The 15,548-nt window shown below is 37.6% G+C and overlaps 1 protein-coding gene across 2 annotated transcripts in view; it reads left to right on the top strand.

Moving 5' to 3' along the window:
- Positions 1-15,548, top strand: part of LOC150091211 (hemocytin-like) — a 1,750,539-nt gene that overhangs the window by 930,993 nt on the left and 803,998 nt on the right. For both annotated transcript variants that reach the window (XM_090374755.1, XM_090374750.1), the window contains one exon: positions 7,404-7,541. In XM_090374755.1, the coding sequence (XP_090230881.1) occupies positions 7,404-7,541 (138 nt within the window). The remainder of the gene's footprint in view (positions 1-7,403; positions 7,542-15,548) is intronic.

Here is a 15,548-nt window from a genome sequence, read left to right as displayed (position 1 = left end):
CCTTTGATGTCTTGACCAGCACATTTTTGCTTTCCCAGTGTTTACATTACACCATACTGACTCTACATTGCACTGTCCATCCATGTCAACTGGTGCACTTCCTTAGATGTTATGTTTTTCTTAACTAACAGCCAAACACCTCCTCCCTTCCTATCTTGTCTTGTGTTTCTGTACACACTGTACTCCCAAAATTTCAATTCCACATTCCTTATATCTGCTGACGAGGCTATTAGAGACGGTCGTGTTCAAAGCCGCTAAGTGGATTTTTCTTATTTATTGATTTGAAATTATTGTTTTTCTAAAACTTTTGATTTAAATTTAGTAGTATAACATTATTTTGTGATTTTCTGATTAATTTGGTGTATTTATTCTTTACTCGGCCTTGTAATTGCATAAAAGTATCGGTAAGGGTTTCCACGTGTTTCAACTCCGCTACCGTTCGTAAATTTCCTGCCATTGTGATACGATAGCGTTAGTTGAACTTCGTTAGCAGTTAAATTGTACGTTTAAATAAATACATATAACGACTTAGATTACAAACGTAATATAATTAATTATATTTAACATAATTAATAACATAACATAATTAATTATAATTAATTAATAAATTAATAGAATCATGACTCAGACCAGAGCAGCAAAGCAAAAGGCTCAAGCTAATGGAAGTGCTGTGGCTCAGAGCAGAACTGAGGGGGGCAGTTGTCCTCTGACTCACAGCCTTATAAAATGCACTGTTTGCTTGATGTTTGCAGAGCAATCGGGTACGGGACGTGATACTGCCATGGGGGATGTCTTTGTGTGTGCGCGCGATGCAAGGAGTGTATCGATATCAGGCAACAACTCGGCGTTCTTGTGGGCCTATATGAGAGCTTGAAGGACAGGGTGGATGCCCTCGAAGAAACTAAATTGAGGGGCCCATCAAGCTCTCAGCTGCCCACATCAACGCCAGAGCTTGCACTTGGGCATCGCGTGATACAGAGGCAACCCCCAAGGCAGAATGCGCTGGTCCCGAAGGAACTAGTAGTTGTTGGTGACTCTATTGTCAGGGAAATGGGGAACATGCTTTGTAAAAAAGATAGGTGGAACAGGACCAGGGTATGTCTGCCAGGGGCAAAGGTTGATGACGTTGTAGAGCGAATATCATCTTTTAAGGGCACAAAAGGTGATATAGTTGTACACGTTGGCACTAATAATATTAAGAGTAGGAGACCGGCAGAATTACTTAACAAGTACAGGTCACTGCTGAACAAAAGCCGAGAATTAGGGTTGAATTTGAAAGTGTCTGCAATTCTGCCCAGACACGATAGGAGGGAGTATATGATGAGAGCCTTGTCGATCAATTCGGCCCTGGAAAGATTGTGCAAGGCTCAAGGGGTAGAATTTTTTTCAGCCTGGACTGTACTTGTTAACAGGAGAGATTGCTTCTACAGGGATGGGATACACTTAAATAGAAAGGGTGCAAGAATATTTGCTGACGCTATCGAGGCAGTGTTAGGTGGGTCGGAAAACTGCTAGCTTGGGGGGAGACAAAGACCAATAGATTGACAGTAGCCACTGGCAGAGGTGAAAGAGATTCTTGCACTGCTTCTATTAGAATGAGCAGAAGCCTGAAAAACAAGATGCATGGTATTTCAGAGACTGCTGGGAGCCATTGGGGTACAAGTAAACACATGGGTTGTGTTAGGGTAGCTAAGAATAGAAACAGGTGCAGGTATACTTGTGTGTACACCAATGCTAGGAGTTTAGTAAATAAATTTGATGAATTTGAGGTATTGCTCAAAACATCAAAGGCAGATATTGTTGGGATATCAGAGACGTGGTGTCACACAGATATAAGGGATGCAGAACTGCAATTTGGGGAGTACAACGTCTACAGAAAGGACAGACAGGATAGGAAGGGGGGAGGGGTTATGCTATTAGTTAAGAAACACATAAAAACCAAGGAAGTGAAGCCAGTCGACATCGCTGGACAGTGCAGTGTTGAGTCAGTTTGGTGTGACATAAGCATTGGGAGATCAAAATTGAGAGTAGGAGTGTGCTATAGGCCTAATGACTCTGATGAGTATAATAAGGAACTGTACAGGGAAATAGAGTGGGCCAGTAAATCAGAGAGTCTTATAATGGGAGATTTTAATTTCCCAGATATTGACTGGAATTTGGGGGCTGGTTACTCACGCACTAGCAGGGCTTTTGTGGATTTATTGGATGATTGTTTTCTACATCAGCATGTTCAGGAGGCAACTAGAGGGAGTAATACTCTTGATTTGATTATCAGCAGTGATTCTTCATGCATTAAGTAACTGCAGATAAATGAACCACTAGGTGGCAGTGATCACAGTGTGCTGAAGTGGGATTTACTCAAAGAGGTAACTACCATTAGGGGTAAAGGGAAGGGTTATTGCTTCCGTAAAGGCGACTACGATGGTCTGAGACAGTATTTAAATTCTATACAGTGGGACCAACTGATGATGTTACCAACAGCAAATTCAAAATGGGAAGCATTCAAAGAACTTATCTTGGAAGCTACTAGGCTTTACATACCAACTAAGAAATATTGTTCAAGGTTTAGGCCAAAATGGATGTCAGATGAACTAATGAGGCATATGGCAGAGAAGAAAAATGCATGGGATACTTACAAATTAACACATGACACAGAAGCCTATGATAGATACAAGTTGATATGCAACCAAGTTACAAAGGAGGTTAGGCAGGCGAAGGCAGATTACAAGAAATCCTTGGCAAGGGATGCAAAGAAAAACAGCAAAGAGTTCTTTACTTATGTAAACTCTAGAAGGAAGGGGATGAATCAGATTGGTCCACTTGATATTGATGGGTCAACTGTTGATGATCCTGCTCAGGTAGCTAACAAACTAAATGAATATTTTGCATCGACATTCACACATGAGGAGTTATTCAGCAAGGGGAATGCCAGAGGTGTATTCAACTCTAGCAGTAAGCTACAGAATCTTGAAATAACTGGGAGTAAAGTGGAGGAGAAACTGTTGAAGATAAACACAAGAAAGGCACCTGAGGTGGATGGGATCTATCCATTTATATTAAAGGAGGCAGCAAAGTAAGTAAGCAAACCCTTAGCTATAATTATGAGAGCTTCCTTGGACTCAGGGGAGGTACCCATAGACTGGAAATGTGCAAATGTGACCCCAATTCACAAAGGAGGATCAAAGGCTGACACAAGTAATTATAGACCTGTGAGCTTAACTTCTGTTCCAGGAAAATTAATGGAGGCACTGGTTAAAGAAGCACTGCAGGATCATTTAGACAAGACTTCAGTTATAGCTCAGACACAGCATGGTTTTGTTAAGGGGAAGTCTTGCCTGACCAACTTGATTGGATACTATTATGCAGTCACAAAAGAACTGGATGCAGGGAATAACTTTGATATTATATACTTGGATCTTAGAAAGGCTTTTGATACTGTTGCACATGGAAGACTGCTACACAAATTGGAGCAGTGTGACATTGGAGGCAAATTGCTGCTATGGATAAAGGGGTGGTTGAGGGGGAGAAGACAGAGAGTGGTAATCAATGGACACTGCTCATCGTGGACTAATTTTATTAGTGGAGTCCCTCAGGGCTCAGTGTTGGGTCCATTATTGTTTTCTGTATTTATAAATGATATTGATGATGGTATATCAAGCTTAATGTCCAAGTTTGCAGACGATACAAAGGTTGGCAGGGTTGTCAAGGACACTACTGACACTATGCTGCTGCAACAGGATCTGGAAAGGTTGAGCAGATGGGCTGAGAGGTGGCAAATGAAGTTTAACATTGACAAATGTAAAGTACTACACATGGGAAACAGCAACCCCAGAGCAACGTATCAACTCTGTGGTACTACACTGACAGTGGTAGAGAATGAAAGGGACTTGGGGGTGGTTGTGCAGGCAGATATGAAGTTCTCTGAGCAGTGCAGACGGGCTGCAAGAGTAGCTCATGGAGTATTGTCAATGATATACAGGAATTTTTCCAGCAGGGATAAGGAGGTGATTATTCCATTGTATAAGGCAATGGTCAGGCCACACCTAGAGTACTGTATACAGGTCTGGAGGCCTCATTTCAAGAAGGATGTAGAGCTGCTGGAACGAGTACAGAGAAGGGCAACAAGATTAGTGAATGGAACAAAGGGGTGCTCTTACGAAAAAAGGCTTAAGTTTTGCAAATTACAGTGTCTGAAGACTAGGCACCAGCGAGGTGATCTGATAGAGGTGTATAAAGCCTTGAATGGTTTAAGCATGCTCAGTGCTGATATGATTCTTCCTCTAGCTCAGAAAAATCACCTGAGAGGGCATAAATTCAAATTGAGGAAAGACAGATGTAAGATAGACGTGCGGAAATTTGCCTTTAGCCAGCGGGTGGTTGGTTGGTGGAACAGACTTCCATCCCTTGTGGTGGAGGTTGATAGCCTAAATAAGTTTAAGGCTCATTAAGGCTCAGCTGGACAGGTATTTTGAATGAACAGAGGGGTGAAGTGGAAGTGGGTTTTTTTTTTTTTTTTTGGCTGATGCTGCATAAGCTTGCTTTCTTGCATCAAATGCCTCTACTAATGCTAATGCTAATGCTAATGCTATATCTGTGTGACAGAATGTCTCTGATATCCCAACATTATCTACCCTTGATATCTTGACCAGCACCTCAAATTCATCAAATTTATCTACTACTGATGAACTTATGGACTACATGATAAAGTTAAGTTATTAAAACAGATATATGATGCTATAAATTGTAGTTTATTAGCCTCTTCTGAAACTGATTACACTGCTAGAAACTAAATAAAAATCTCCAGTAGCTGCTATATCAATGCTAAAACAATGGCAGCAAAGTTTGAATGTTCGTATTGATACACCACAGTACCGGTAGAAGTTCACTGTGGTTTTTAAGAAATTACAAGGGCCAAGTAAAGAACAAATACACCAAATCAATCAGTAAATAAAGTTACACTTAGGAGCTCTCGAAAAATCATGTAGTTCTCTTTGCCTCATCAGCAGACTTTGTACATTGGTCCACAATAGCACAGACACCCTCTCTCTTTGCTTAATTTTACTCATAACAAAGTTTTAATGGAAAGCAAATTGTAATTTACAATTGTTTCATCTATGTTGAAAATGCTTTTGTTTCATGTTCACCAAGAATTATTTGTACAGACTTCAACCAATCTGGGGTTTTTCTCCTTGTCAGCTTCTACAGATTCACCGCAAATATCAACAAAGACTAAGTTGTTTTTCTATTTAAAGTGTTGCAGGTAGCTATTACTACCCTTAAAGTGCACTTATACAAAGACTCAGTAAAATATGATCAGTCTTTTTTGCAGCAGGAGACCTGATATTGGTAAATTCAATATCTGTATCTAGTGGAACTATTCCAATAGCCTTTATTCAGGATCTTTTTGCTTTGCACCAGACCACACTAAACCATGTACACATATAGTACAAAAGCATAGAGATCCTTTTCTTTTTATTCTTTTTAACACTATTCCAGCAGCTTCAGCAGAGCTTCGTATTTTCTTATGTTTTTTTTTATTTATTATTATTTTTTTTTCTTTCAGCTGTTGACAATGTTGGTAAAGGAATGTTAAATTGAGTTGCAATTTCTCTTCTTTTTTTTTTTTTTTTTTTTTTGTGCATCCACAATATCTATCATCTTTACTGATTTTTAGTTTAGTATCCAAAGTGAGCCTAACTCATTTTGTTTTTGCTTCATACTCATGTTGAACACTGGTAAATTTCACTCTTGATATAAACTGAATGTTTGTCCTGCTAATAAATAAAATTGACTCAAAATGTAAAAATCTCACTTGCACGAGAATAACTCGATGTCAGAAAACATTTACATTAGTCTATTTAATGTGCTGATGCTTGCAGCTGTAGCAGAAAATATGGAACTTGTGTTTTAGGTAACCTCATATTTCACACTGTAACTGTTGGCTCTGACTCCCATTTTCCTCAACAGCAAAATGCTATTGACATCTAGGCATCGTGGCATGTTCAGGATATTTTGTACTAACCATACTGACAAGCATAGTTATACTATCCGTGAAGGAAACATTGAATCTGTACTATAAAATACAGTTAATACAATTGTATTTTGTATTATCAGTTTTTTTAAATGCATTAATTTATACAAGTAAATCACATTTTCCTTCAAAAGGAATGTTCAACACTTTGGAAGGGAAAGGAGATTTTGTTTTGTATAAACTGATATTGATTAATGAGGTTTTTCTGTATTTTATACATACTTACATATGTATATATGTGTGTGTGTGTGTGTGTAAAATCCGTCACCTCTTAATATCCAAGGATGCCGGATTTTAAAATTTTCTGGAATTTAGAGAGGCTTTTGTAGCCGAGTGGTCAGGAGCAGGAGTGCAGTAGCACACACTCTTTGAGTAGACCAGGGTTCAAACCCTGACTGCTAAATACGGTCAGTCTGCCAACCCACATTGGACCAGCGTGGTAGATTATGGTCCATTTTCCTCAACACGAATTGTTGAGGAGGCTTCCATCCTGCAGTGGATTGATAATGGCTGCAGTTTACCTTTTTACTTTTCCCTTTACCTAGAGGTTCAGCAGTTTTTGGAGAAGCACATTATTTAAATGAGGGAGGGTGAGCCTGGACGATGACCTATACTGTGGAAGACCTGCAATGTCCATCAGTTGAAAAAATACCTGGCTGGCATCCATTTTCCAACTGACAGTGATGTCATTACTGCAGTGGATGCATTCCTGGAGGTCCAAGAGAAAATTTACTTTGCAGCTGGAATCAGTGCAGCACTGGTAATGACAAAAGTGCATTGTTTCAAAGGGAACTATATTAAAAAGTAACAAGCTACCAAACTCCACAAATAAAAAATAAACCTTCATACTCAAGCCACGAATAATTTTTCAAACTCCCCTTGTTATACTTATATCATATCTTGTAATGTTCTAAAATATGTCTTTTTTTTATAATAAATATGATTTAACACATTAATAGATTAAATTTTCGATACAAAATAATCTATAAAATGTGTGTTTTATGTGAAACATTTTACGGATTATCTTTCCTATTTTCACTCCACATTTCCAGGTTAGGAATTTTGAAAAGATTTTTGTAAGGAGGGGCAAGGTTAGGAATTTTGAAAAGATTTTTGTAAGGAGGGGCAGTTTCCCTTCCTTATGAAAGCATAATGACATTAATGATCATTTATATAGATACGAAGAATTTAATAAATTTATTACTGCCTATTTTCCTTACAGAAGGAAAAAAAAAATCAGCTGATATAAGTACGGCCCTCCCACATTTCGTAACTTCGTTGCAATTGCTTAGTAGCATTAATGGACATTTGTGTAGAGATTAAAGAATTAAATGTTTTACCATAATCTGTTCTTTTTTATATATTTAAATAGGCCCATGTGGTGAATACATCAATTTAATTAGTGGTCCAAGATCACTTCCAGACTCCAGCCTAAAAGCATCCAGTAGTCTCACACCTTTTAGTGGACCACAAAATAGTAGAATTTTCAGTCAGAAGACTGCAACGTCAGGTAAAGATATTAGTTGACAGTAATTGAATTTTAAATTATATATTTAATTATTTCAAATAGAAAACAGTTTAGCATATTTGTATTAGCATTTCTTTCTTTTATGGAGTTTCTTTAATAAGAAGTAGTACATAAATAAAGTGTTATTGTATTTTTTTTTTTTTTTTAATGGAATGCCACAAATGTAAAAGGTATTAGAACGTATAGTACTTTTTACCTTGTATGTTTTAAGATGAGAAGACAGAAGGTACTTGTTGATACTTCTTAGAGATGAATTTCGTAGATCGTAATTTTCAGGAAATATATTTGAATGAAAGTTGTTCCAGAGAGCAGAGGTAGAAGGGATAAATGAGGAAGAAAAAAAGGAGTTCTGTGAGTTAAGAATTGGACAGTGAGTAGATTCCGACTGGTTGCTGCACATGTTAATACTGGTTCAGAAGAGATGGGGAAATTGCAGATGAAAGTGCACATGGAAATATTTATAGAAAAGACGTGCTGGAATGATAGGAGACAGAGATGGAAAGATTTTATAATAGATGAATAGAGTTAATCAGCTGAAGACAGGTTTTGAGGACTCAATTCCAGGTGTGAGAATAATATTCCATGCTAGGACAGATTTGGTATTTGTGCAAGGGTAAGTAGCTGTTTAGATGAAAAGTAATGATGAGAGCAAATGAGAAAACACACTTTTTTTGAGCCGGAGAAAATATTATTCATAATGTGCTACCATGATAACAAGAAGTAATCTTGTCTGAGTATCATCAAAGATGAGCATACGAGATACACTCTTTTTTTCGCGAGAAATAAGACAGAACTTAGTTTTAGAAGGATTAAAGTTAACTAAGTTTTCTTTCCCTCCATTGAAGAATTATATTTAATTCTTAGTTAACTTTTCAGCCCTGGATATATTTTGTCTGGCAATTTAGAAAATTGATGGTGGATAATCAAGAAGATGAATTTGTTTATGCACTGTAATGTTTCTCAAATGTTTATGGAATGTAGAATGTAGTGTGCTATTATCAGCGAAATTATGAATAGGATTTCTAGTTATTGGAAGACTGTTAATATACAAGAAAAAGAGAGTGGCAGAATGATCTGGTCCTTGGGAAACACCAGCATTAATGGAGAAGTTAGAAGTCAGAGCCATCTACCGTCAACCACAGTGAGCAGTTAGAGAAAAAACTGGATACTCTATTGAAATAAAAGTTGTCCATCCATAAAATGGGAACTTCTTTAGAAGACTCTTATGCCAAACACGATCAAAACATTAGAAATGTCAAGAGCAACTGCTTGAGTTTTACCAAACTTTTCCATTGAATTTATCCAAAAATGAGTAACATAAGCTAGTATTTCACCAGTGGATCAACACTACTGGAATTTCTTTGGTGATCATGAAAGGAATGAAAGGAAATTAGGAATGAAATTTTGAGTTGGTGGAGTTCCCCATTGCACTGAAAAGTATAGAGGTAAGTGCAATGAGATGATAATTGAATGGAGGTGAGCAAATTTACAAGCACGCATGAAACACCAGTGGATTAAAGGTTTAAAAAGGCAGCATAGGTATTGAGAACTAGTGGAAATATATGATAACCTTCTGTCAGAAAGCACCATGGAAAGCATTAAGTGGAGTATACTGGTATGGTAGGAAATGATTTATCAGAATCATTCATACAAGAGTAAAAAGAAAAGTAGGGCTAACAGGTCAAAATTGTACTCACTATATCTAAATTATGAAAGAAGCAGCAAATTCTCAATAAACTAAGATTTATTATTATTTTTTTCATCTTATATAATGCAGCTGTTGGATTTTTACATTTCTTGTCTTTCTCTTAAAAAGGTCATTTGGTTCAGAATTTTGGTCATCGTTCTATTACTTTAGCTGAGTGTCCATTCACAAGAGTGTAGTGGTTTGAATGGACTGTAGTCAAGCTTGCATGATGCTGATTATGGTTAACAGTTGTATCCATCGTTCAAATGATTAATTTAAAACTTCTATCAATTAGTTTCCTTGTCTGAGTATGAACAGAACTTTTAAATAAATATATTAATATGTCTTACTAAATATCTACTATTAAGAATGTTCAGCCACTTTGACTACCTACATTAAGAATTGCACTCGTTCATATTTAGAACTCTTGTTTCCACCGTCTTCTATAACTCGAATAATTTTATTTAGGCACTGGATTTCAGGCATTGTTTGAAAACTTAGAGTCAGAAAATGCTCTTTTTATCTAGAGGATTGGAAAATGCATTTTGTATCTAGGCTGATAATGCATTTTCAATTTTTTGGAAACAGTTTTATACATTTTCTCATGTTGTCTCCATAACCATCAGAATGTCCTTTTTCCAGTATTTCAGGTATGGGGAATAAAAGAATATGTACTTTAAACAAGCTTAGAAAACTAATATCTTCTTTTATAGAAATAACAATTCAAACATAACATTCTACATCATGTAGTGAAATAAACATTGCTCATAATGGGAAATCTAATGATACCTCACACATTCAATCAATGAAAAATCAGAAAAGTCAGTTTGAATTAAATGAATAAATTGGTAAGACTGGTAGCCATAAATGAATGAAATTTTGTGAAAACATTCTGATTACTCACAGAAATGTACACATAACACTGCAGTGTTCTGTGCTGCATTTGAAAATTTCTTCTAAAAGATGATTCTATTAAAATGGAGATTTTTTTTTAAAGGAAGCCTTTATTTATTGCATATCACAAGGGGGGAAAAACACGGTTTCAGATCTTTATATTGCATCTCTTAGTTAATTCCTCCACTGTTTGAAATTCAGTTTTTATCAGCATGAACAAAACACAAATAGCAGTGAAAAACTTTCTTACTTAAAAAACTCAAATGATTTTTGCGACAGGAATTAGCCAAAACTTCATATCTCACTATTATAATAGATTTATCTATTTTAATGGTGTCTGACATACATTTCCATCAGTGGTAATAATAACACATCTGAAGTTCTTCAAGTTGATGTGGAAGTTACTACACAAATATTTTTCATATTTTTATAACTTCTACTAGACAACTAGACCAGGCACCAGGACCCACCCTTCACTATGCTCAATAAGAGCAAGTATGGATTTACCCTACAAGATGGGAGGAAGAACCTGCACACCTTCTCTCTCACTCACCTGATGTCTGTGGATGACATCAACCTCTATGCTGCAATCTAGAATCAATTCGAATAGCTACACCAGATCACTGAAGAGTTCAGTGCTGACTTCAGGATGCAATTTGGCTTAGACAAATGCAAGACTTGTAGATTGCATCAAGGGCATCCAGTCGGACAAAACTACCAGCTGAAGGCTGGTGAGATTGAAGCCTTGGCAGAGGGAGAGACATACAAATATCTGGAGATGATGAAAGCAAAAGCTCAATAGTTAGAACACAAGGTCAAGGCCCTCCTGACTGAGAAATTCCATAAGAGATAGACAAATGGTGCACTACACTTAACCTTAACAAGGAGACCCCCGTGCACACAGATAGAAGAAACAAAGTCAGGAAGATGGGCAAAGAAGGAATTCCATGGCAGACTATGGGATCACCCAGGGTCCTGAGCCGGATATCATCATTCTTCTCTTTCTTGGTGATTTCCTTTTACTTCTCTCTCTCTCTCTCTCTCTCTCTCTCTCTCTCTCTCTCTCTTGCCTGGTACAGCATAAGCCTTGGGCTTCCTTGTACCATATGGCTAATAATAATAATAATAATAATAATAATAATAACACTACATAGATAAGAAGGCTTCCGCCGCATGTCTCATGAATGGAAGGCTCTTCCCTGAGACCAAAGACGTGCTTTCCATCCAAGAACAGATTATTAACATCAGGAGCTACAGAAAATACATTGCCATGTATCCCCGAGTGACATATGACACATGTTGATGATGTCACCTGGCCCCATAAACAATCCAGCGGATCACCACAGGATGCAGGGTCTCACCCAGAGGGAGTACATTCACAGACATGATCAGGTGGCCAGGATAATACATTAGATGCTAGCACACAGAAATACCAATTGATTGAAGAAAGTGTATTCTATTACAGATACGAACCTCAAGCCATACTATAGACCACCATTCACAAATTCTACTGGGAGCATGCCAGTAGAGTAGAGCAAGACAGTTCTGCACAACAGACCAGAATAACCCTCATTGAAAAGAAGGAAATGGCTACCTACCTGATCAACATAGCGGTGCCCAATACCAGCAACCTCCATAAAACTACAAGGAGAAGATCAGGAAATACATAGACCTAAAACAGGAAGTCAAAGAAATGTGGCATAGGGATCATGTAATGAACATCCCAATCACTGCTGACTACAAGCAGGGTGTCAAAGAATCTCTATCAGAACCTAGCAGCAATAGGCCTCCTAGAGAATACTTATGGAACTCCAGAAAAGCAGCAATTCTGAACACCTGTAGGATAGTAAGAGAATTCCTCGACCAACAGTAATAACAATAATAATAATCATAACCAGACACAACTAACCATCTCATGCAGTTGATAGCGGTGGAAAAAAATCCCATAAAGGTGAAAAAGTTTTACAATAATGATAATAATAAGGGACACAATTAGCCCCTTAATAATGGTTTCTTCCAATCACTGTACTTCCAATGGGATAGACTCAAATTTGAATCTGGCCATGAGTTAAAAAAAAAAAATTGCAATGGGGAAAAAAAAGTTGTGAAAGTTGCTTCATTTGACCTATCCCCACTAAGGTCAAAGTGATGGCTGTGACAGAGAGAAGTGCCATCTGGTTGTTGATTGCAATAACTAGGATCCACCACTGGATACAAAAAGCCAAATTTATACAGATCCACCTCCATAGCTGGTTGAAGACAACAAGTAGAAATACTGAACATATAGCGTCGAGTGTAGCACAGGATAAAGTCACTTGTATTCAGGCAGAAGGATCATTCCAAAGAGTTGGAGACAATCTGCTGAGAAATAGACGGAGGAGCAAGTGGTGCTGTCACCGTATTACTAACTCAAGGGAAAGGCAAGACTATCCAGCCCAAACAAATGAAAGTATATTCTGCAAAACTTCACTAGTGATCACCCAGGAAGGAAGTAAGAGCCAATGCATGAAGTGGAATGGCGAAATGAATATGTTTATCATGTGAACATACTACAAAGTAATCAAGGTAGAGACTGTTATGACAATAGACAGGATGAAACTATATACCAAGTGGTTGCAACAGTTCCTGATTGTTCAGGTCACTGAACAGAATGGATTATTGTCATGAAGATGACAATAATCCATTACCATCTGACCAGAGATGGATTATTGTCATGAAGAACCTAATAGATCCTGAAACCTTGGAAAAAATTGACCAACTACAAAGAACAGGGAATATGGACATAATTGAACCAGAACTAGAAGAGAAATAGCAAATACAAGAAGTAAATCCCAGTGCAGTCGAAATTGAAAGGTATGAGGCTGTGATATTCAAAATAGAAGAAGAGTGGGAGAAAGTTCTAGCAGAATTTGAGGGAATGCAACCCATAGAGAGCCACACCAAAGCAGAGACCCAACAGAATCCTGTAGCAATTCACATCCCATCTCAATCAAATAATACTGAATTACCTCAACGATAACAAAGTAACACTAGATGCCATCTACACAGCTGTTTACTGTTTGCTGTAACAGCTATCATAATGAACAGAAGAGAAACTCGAGAGTAAGAGAAAACAAAATGCAAAGACAAGGACTCGCCAGCCTGGAAAACAAGGCTAAAGCAGAAGAGTTAAGATGTGCCACCTGACTCAGTACAAGTGGGGTAACAGAAGTAAGAAAAGTGAAGACCTATAACACCAAACAACAAATTTTGGGTCATATCTTGTTATGGGCATGAAAGTAAGTTTCCTTTATAGATTTTGAGGTTCTAAACATGGAAATAGTGCTTAAAATGGCAGATTGGCTCTTGTTTTCAAAAAAAGTAGTTTTTTTATATATTTATACAAGGTATTTTTTACTTATATGGCAGTAAGATGCAGCTACGAACCTATCTGTATCAAACATGGAGCCTTTTTTCTTTCGCTTGTATTCAGCTTCGAGAGCATCCCTTTTCACCATCCAACAATAATTGGCTAACATGGCAGCACTCCATTTGCCTTTGTATCTTTGTTCCATCTCTGTGATGTCTTGATGGAAACACTCACCATGTTTGTTGCTGACAGCACAGCAGTTTGGCAGGTGTGAGTACAAGAAATGCATCTTCAATGACATGTGGCACCCCAGTTTTTCATAAGAAGTAATGAGATCTTCCACAAGCTGCATGTAGTTGCTGGCTTTAACATTTCCTAGAAATCCAGTCGAAACATTTCAAAAGGCTTTTCAATCTGATTTCTCGCTATCACTAAAGACACATTCAAACTGTTCATCTTTGAAAAGTTGCCTTATTTGTGGACCAATGAAAATGCCTGTGCTTTAATCTTGTCTGTACTAAGCCTTGAGAATGTCACTTGCAAGTATATGAATGCAGGACTGTTTTCACTTCCAAAGCCTTCAAGAAATTTTTCATGAGCCCCAGTGTGATGTGGAATGGCGGAAGCAAAACTTTATTTGGATCTACCAGATGTTCAAATGCTACATTCTTCATTCCAAGAAAAAAATTCCATGATTTCATCAAGGCCAGCTCCTCTCTCGAAGTGCATATCCTTGGCACAACTATCCCACTCGCATAGTGGAACCCATTTGTAGGCCTAATAAAATGGGAATTACCTTTAAATCACCACATATTTGCCACTTATACTTCGGACAGTGTACATGACAAGAGGATGTTTATGTTTCTTTCTTGTGAACAGCATATGCAAGAGGTATCGAAGGCAGCATATTTCCACTTTGTAATAACACAACCTTAAGGCTAACCTTAGAAGCATTTATAAATAGTCACCATTCTTCAGGAACATGCCTCATGTTCATTGCTGCCATTAGACCATCAACATCCTTACAAACAGTGAGTTCACCTTCTGTTTGATAGAATTTATCATAGTCTTTATTTCAAGTACAAAACATTGTTCACAGAATAATCTAGAATATTCCACTATTGTAGCCTCGAGGCCAAAAGCTCTACTTTATTCTTTGGCAGTTCAAGATCCCCGATGAGGTCATCAGTCTCACTTTCTGTGATCTTATGCGATTCAGAAGTATAAAGGTTTGGATAAAATGGTAAATCCTTTGACGTAGAGAGCTGCTGTACTTCTTCATGTATATCAAGTTGATATACATGAAATTGATATACAGTAGTCAAATGGTAGAAAAATCGTATATGCAAAAAGATCTAAACCTCCCAAATACTTCCTCATTCATTACACAAATATACCTGGTCTCAGTGATGTCCATTTCCACTTACAGTCTGTCAAACTGCATATACTTTTTCTGACAGAATCTCAGTTATTGTTTGATTCAACCACTGCTCATATCAGTTGTCCGAATTATTTGTTGTATGATATACCACATTTTGCTTCAAAGGTGGTATTTGTTCACGTTTCCATTCTGATATGCTCTTTCAGAGACTTAATAATTTGGAATTTCCTCTTTTCAATCTTCTCTAGCTTAAAATCCTCTCTACCACATTCTATCAAATTCATATGTTGCCTCTATCGTTCTCCCAACTCCACCAATCACTTAGAACTCTTTATCTTACTCCCTTTGAAACTTGACTTTCTCCAGTCCAACTTTCCTAACAGTGAGGTAATTTTTCTCAGTGATTTTAATGTTCACAACTTCAGCTGGCTTCCATTTTTTAGTCATATAGACCCAGCTAGTCAAGATGCTGAAGCTTTTGCAATTACTAATGACCTCGTACAGATTGTTCATTTACCTGCCAGAATACCAGACAATCCTAACCATACAGCCAACATGCTTCGTCTATTTTTCACAAACAACCCTTCTAAGTACACGGTCAAGGTGAGTGGTCCCCTAGGCACCTCAGATCACAACTTGGTGATGGTCTCTTCTCCAGTGGAGTCTTTCTCTCAAGGC

This window comes from Mastigoproctus giganteus, chromosome 1, assembly GCF_048544385.1.
Source record: "Mastigoproctus giganteus isolate SK-2022 chromosome 1, ASM4854438v1, whole genome shotgun sequence".
In the NCBI taxonomy this organism is placed as follows: domain Eukaryota; kingdom Metazoa; phylum Arthropoda; class Arachnida; order Uropygi; family Thelyphonidae; genus Mastigoproctus; species Mastigoproctus giganteus.
Note: the sequence above shows the minus strand (reverse complement) of the source record. Positions and strands in the feature narration are given on the sequence as shown.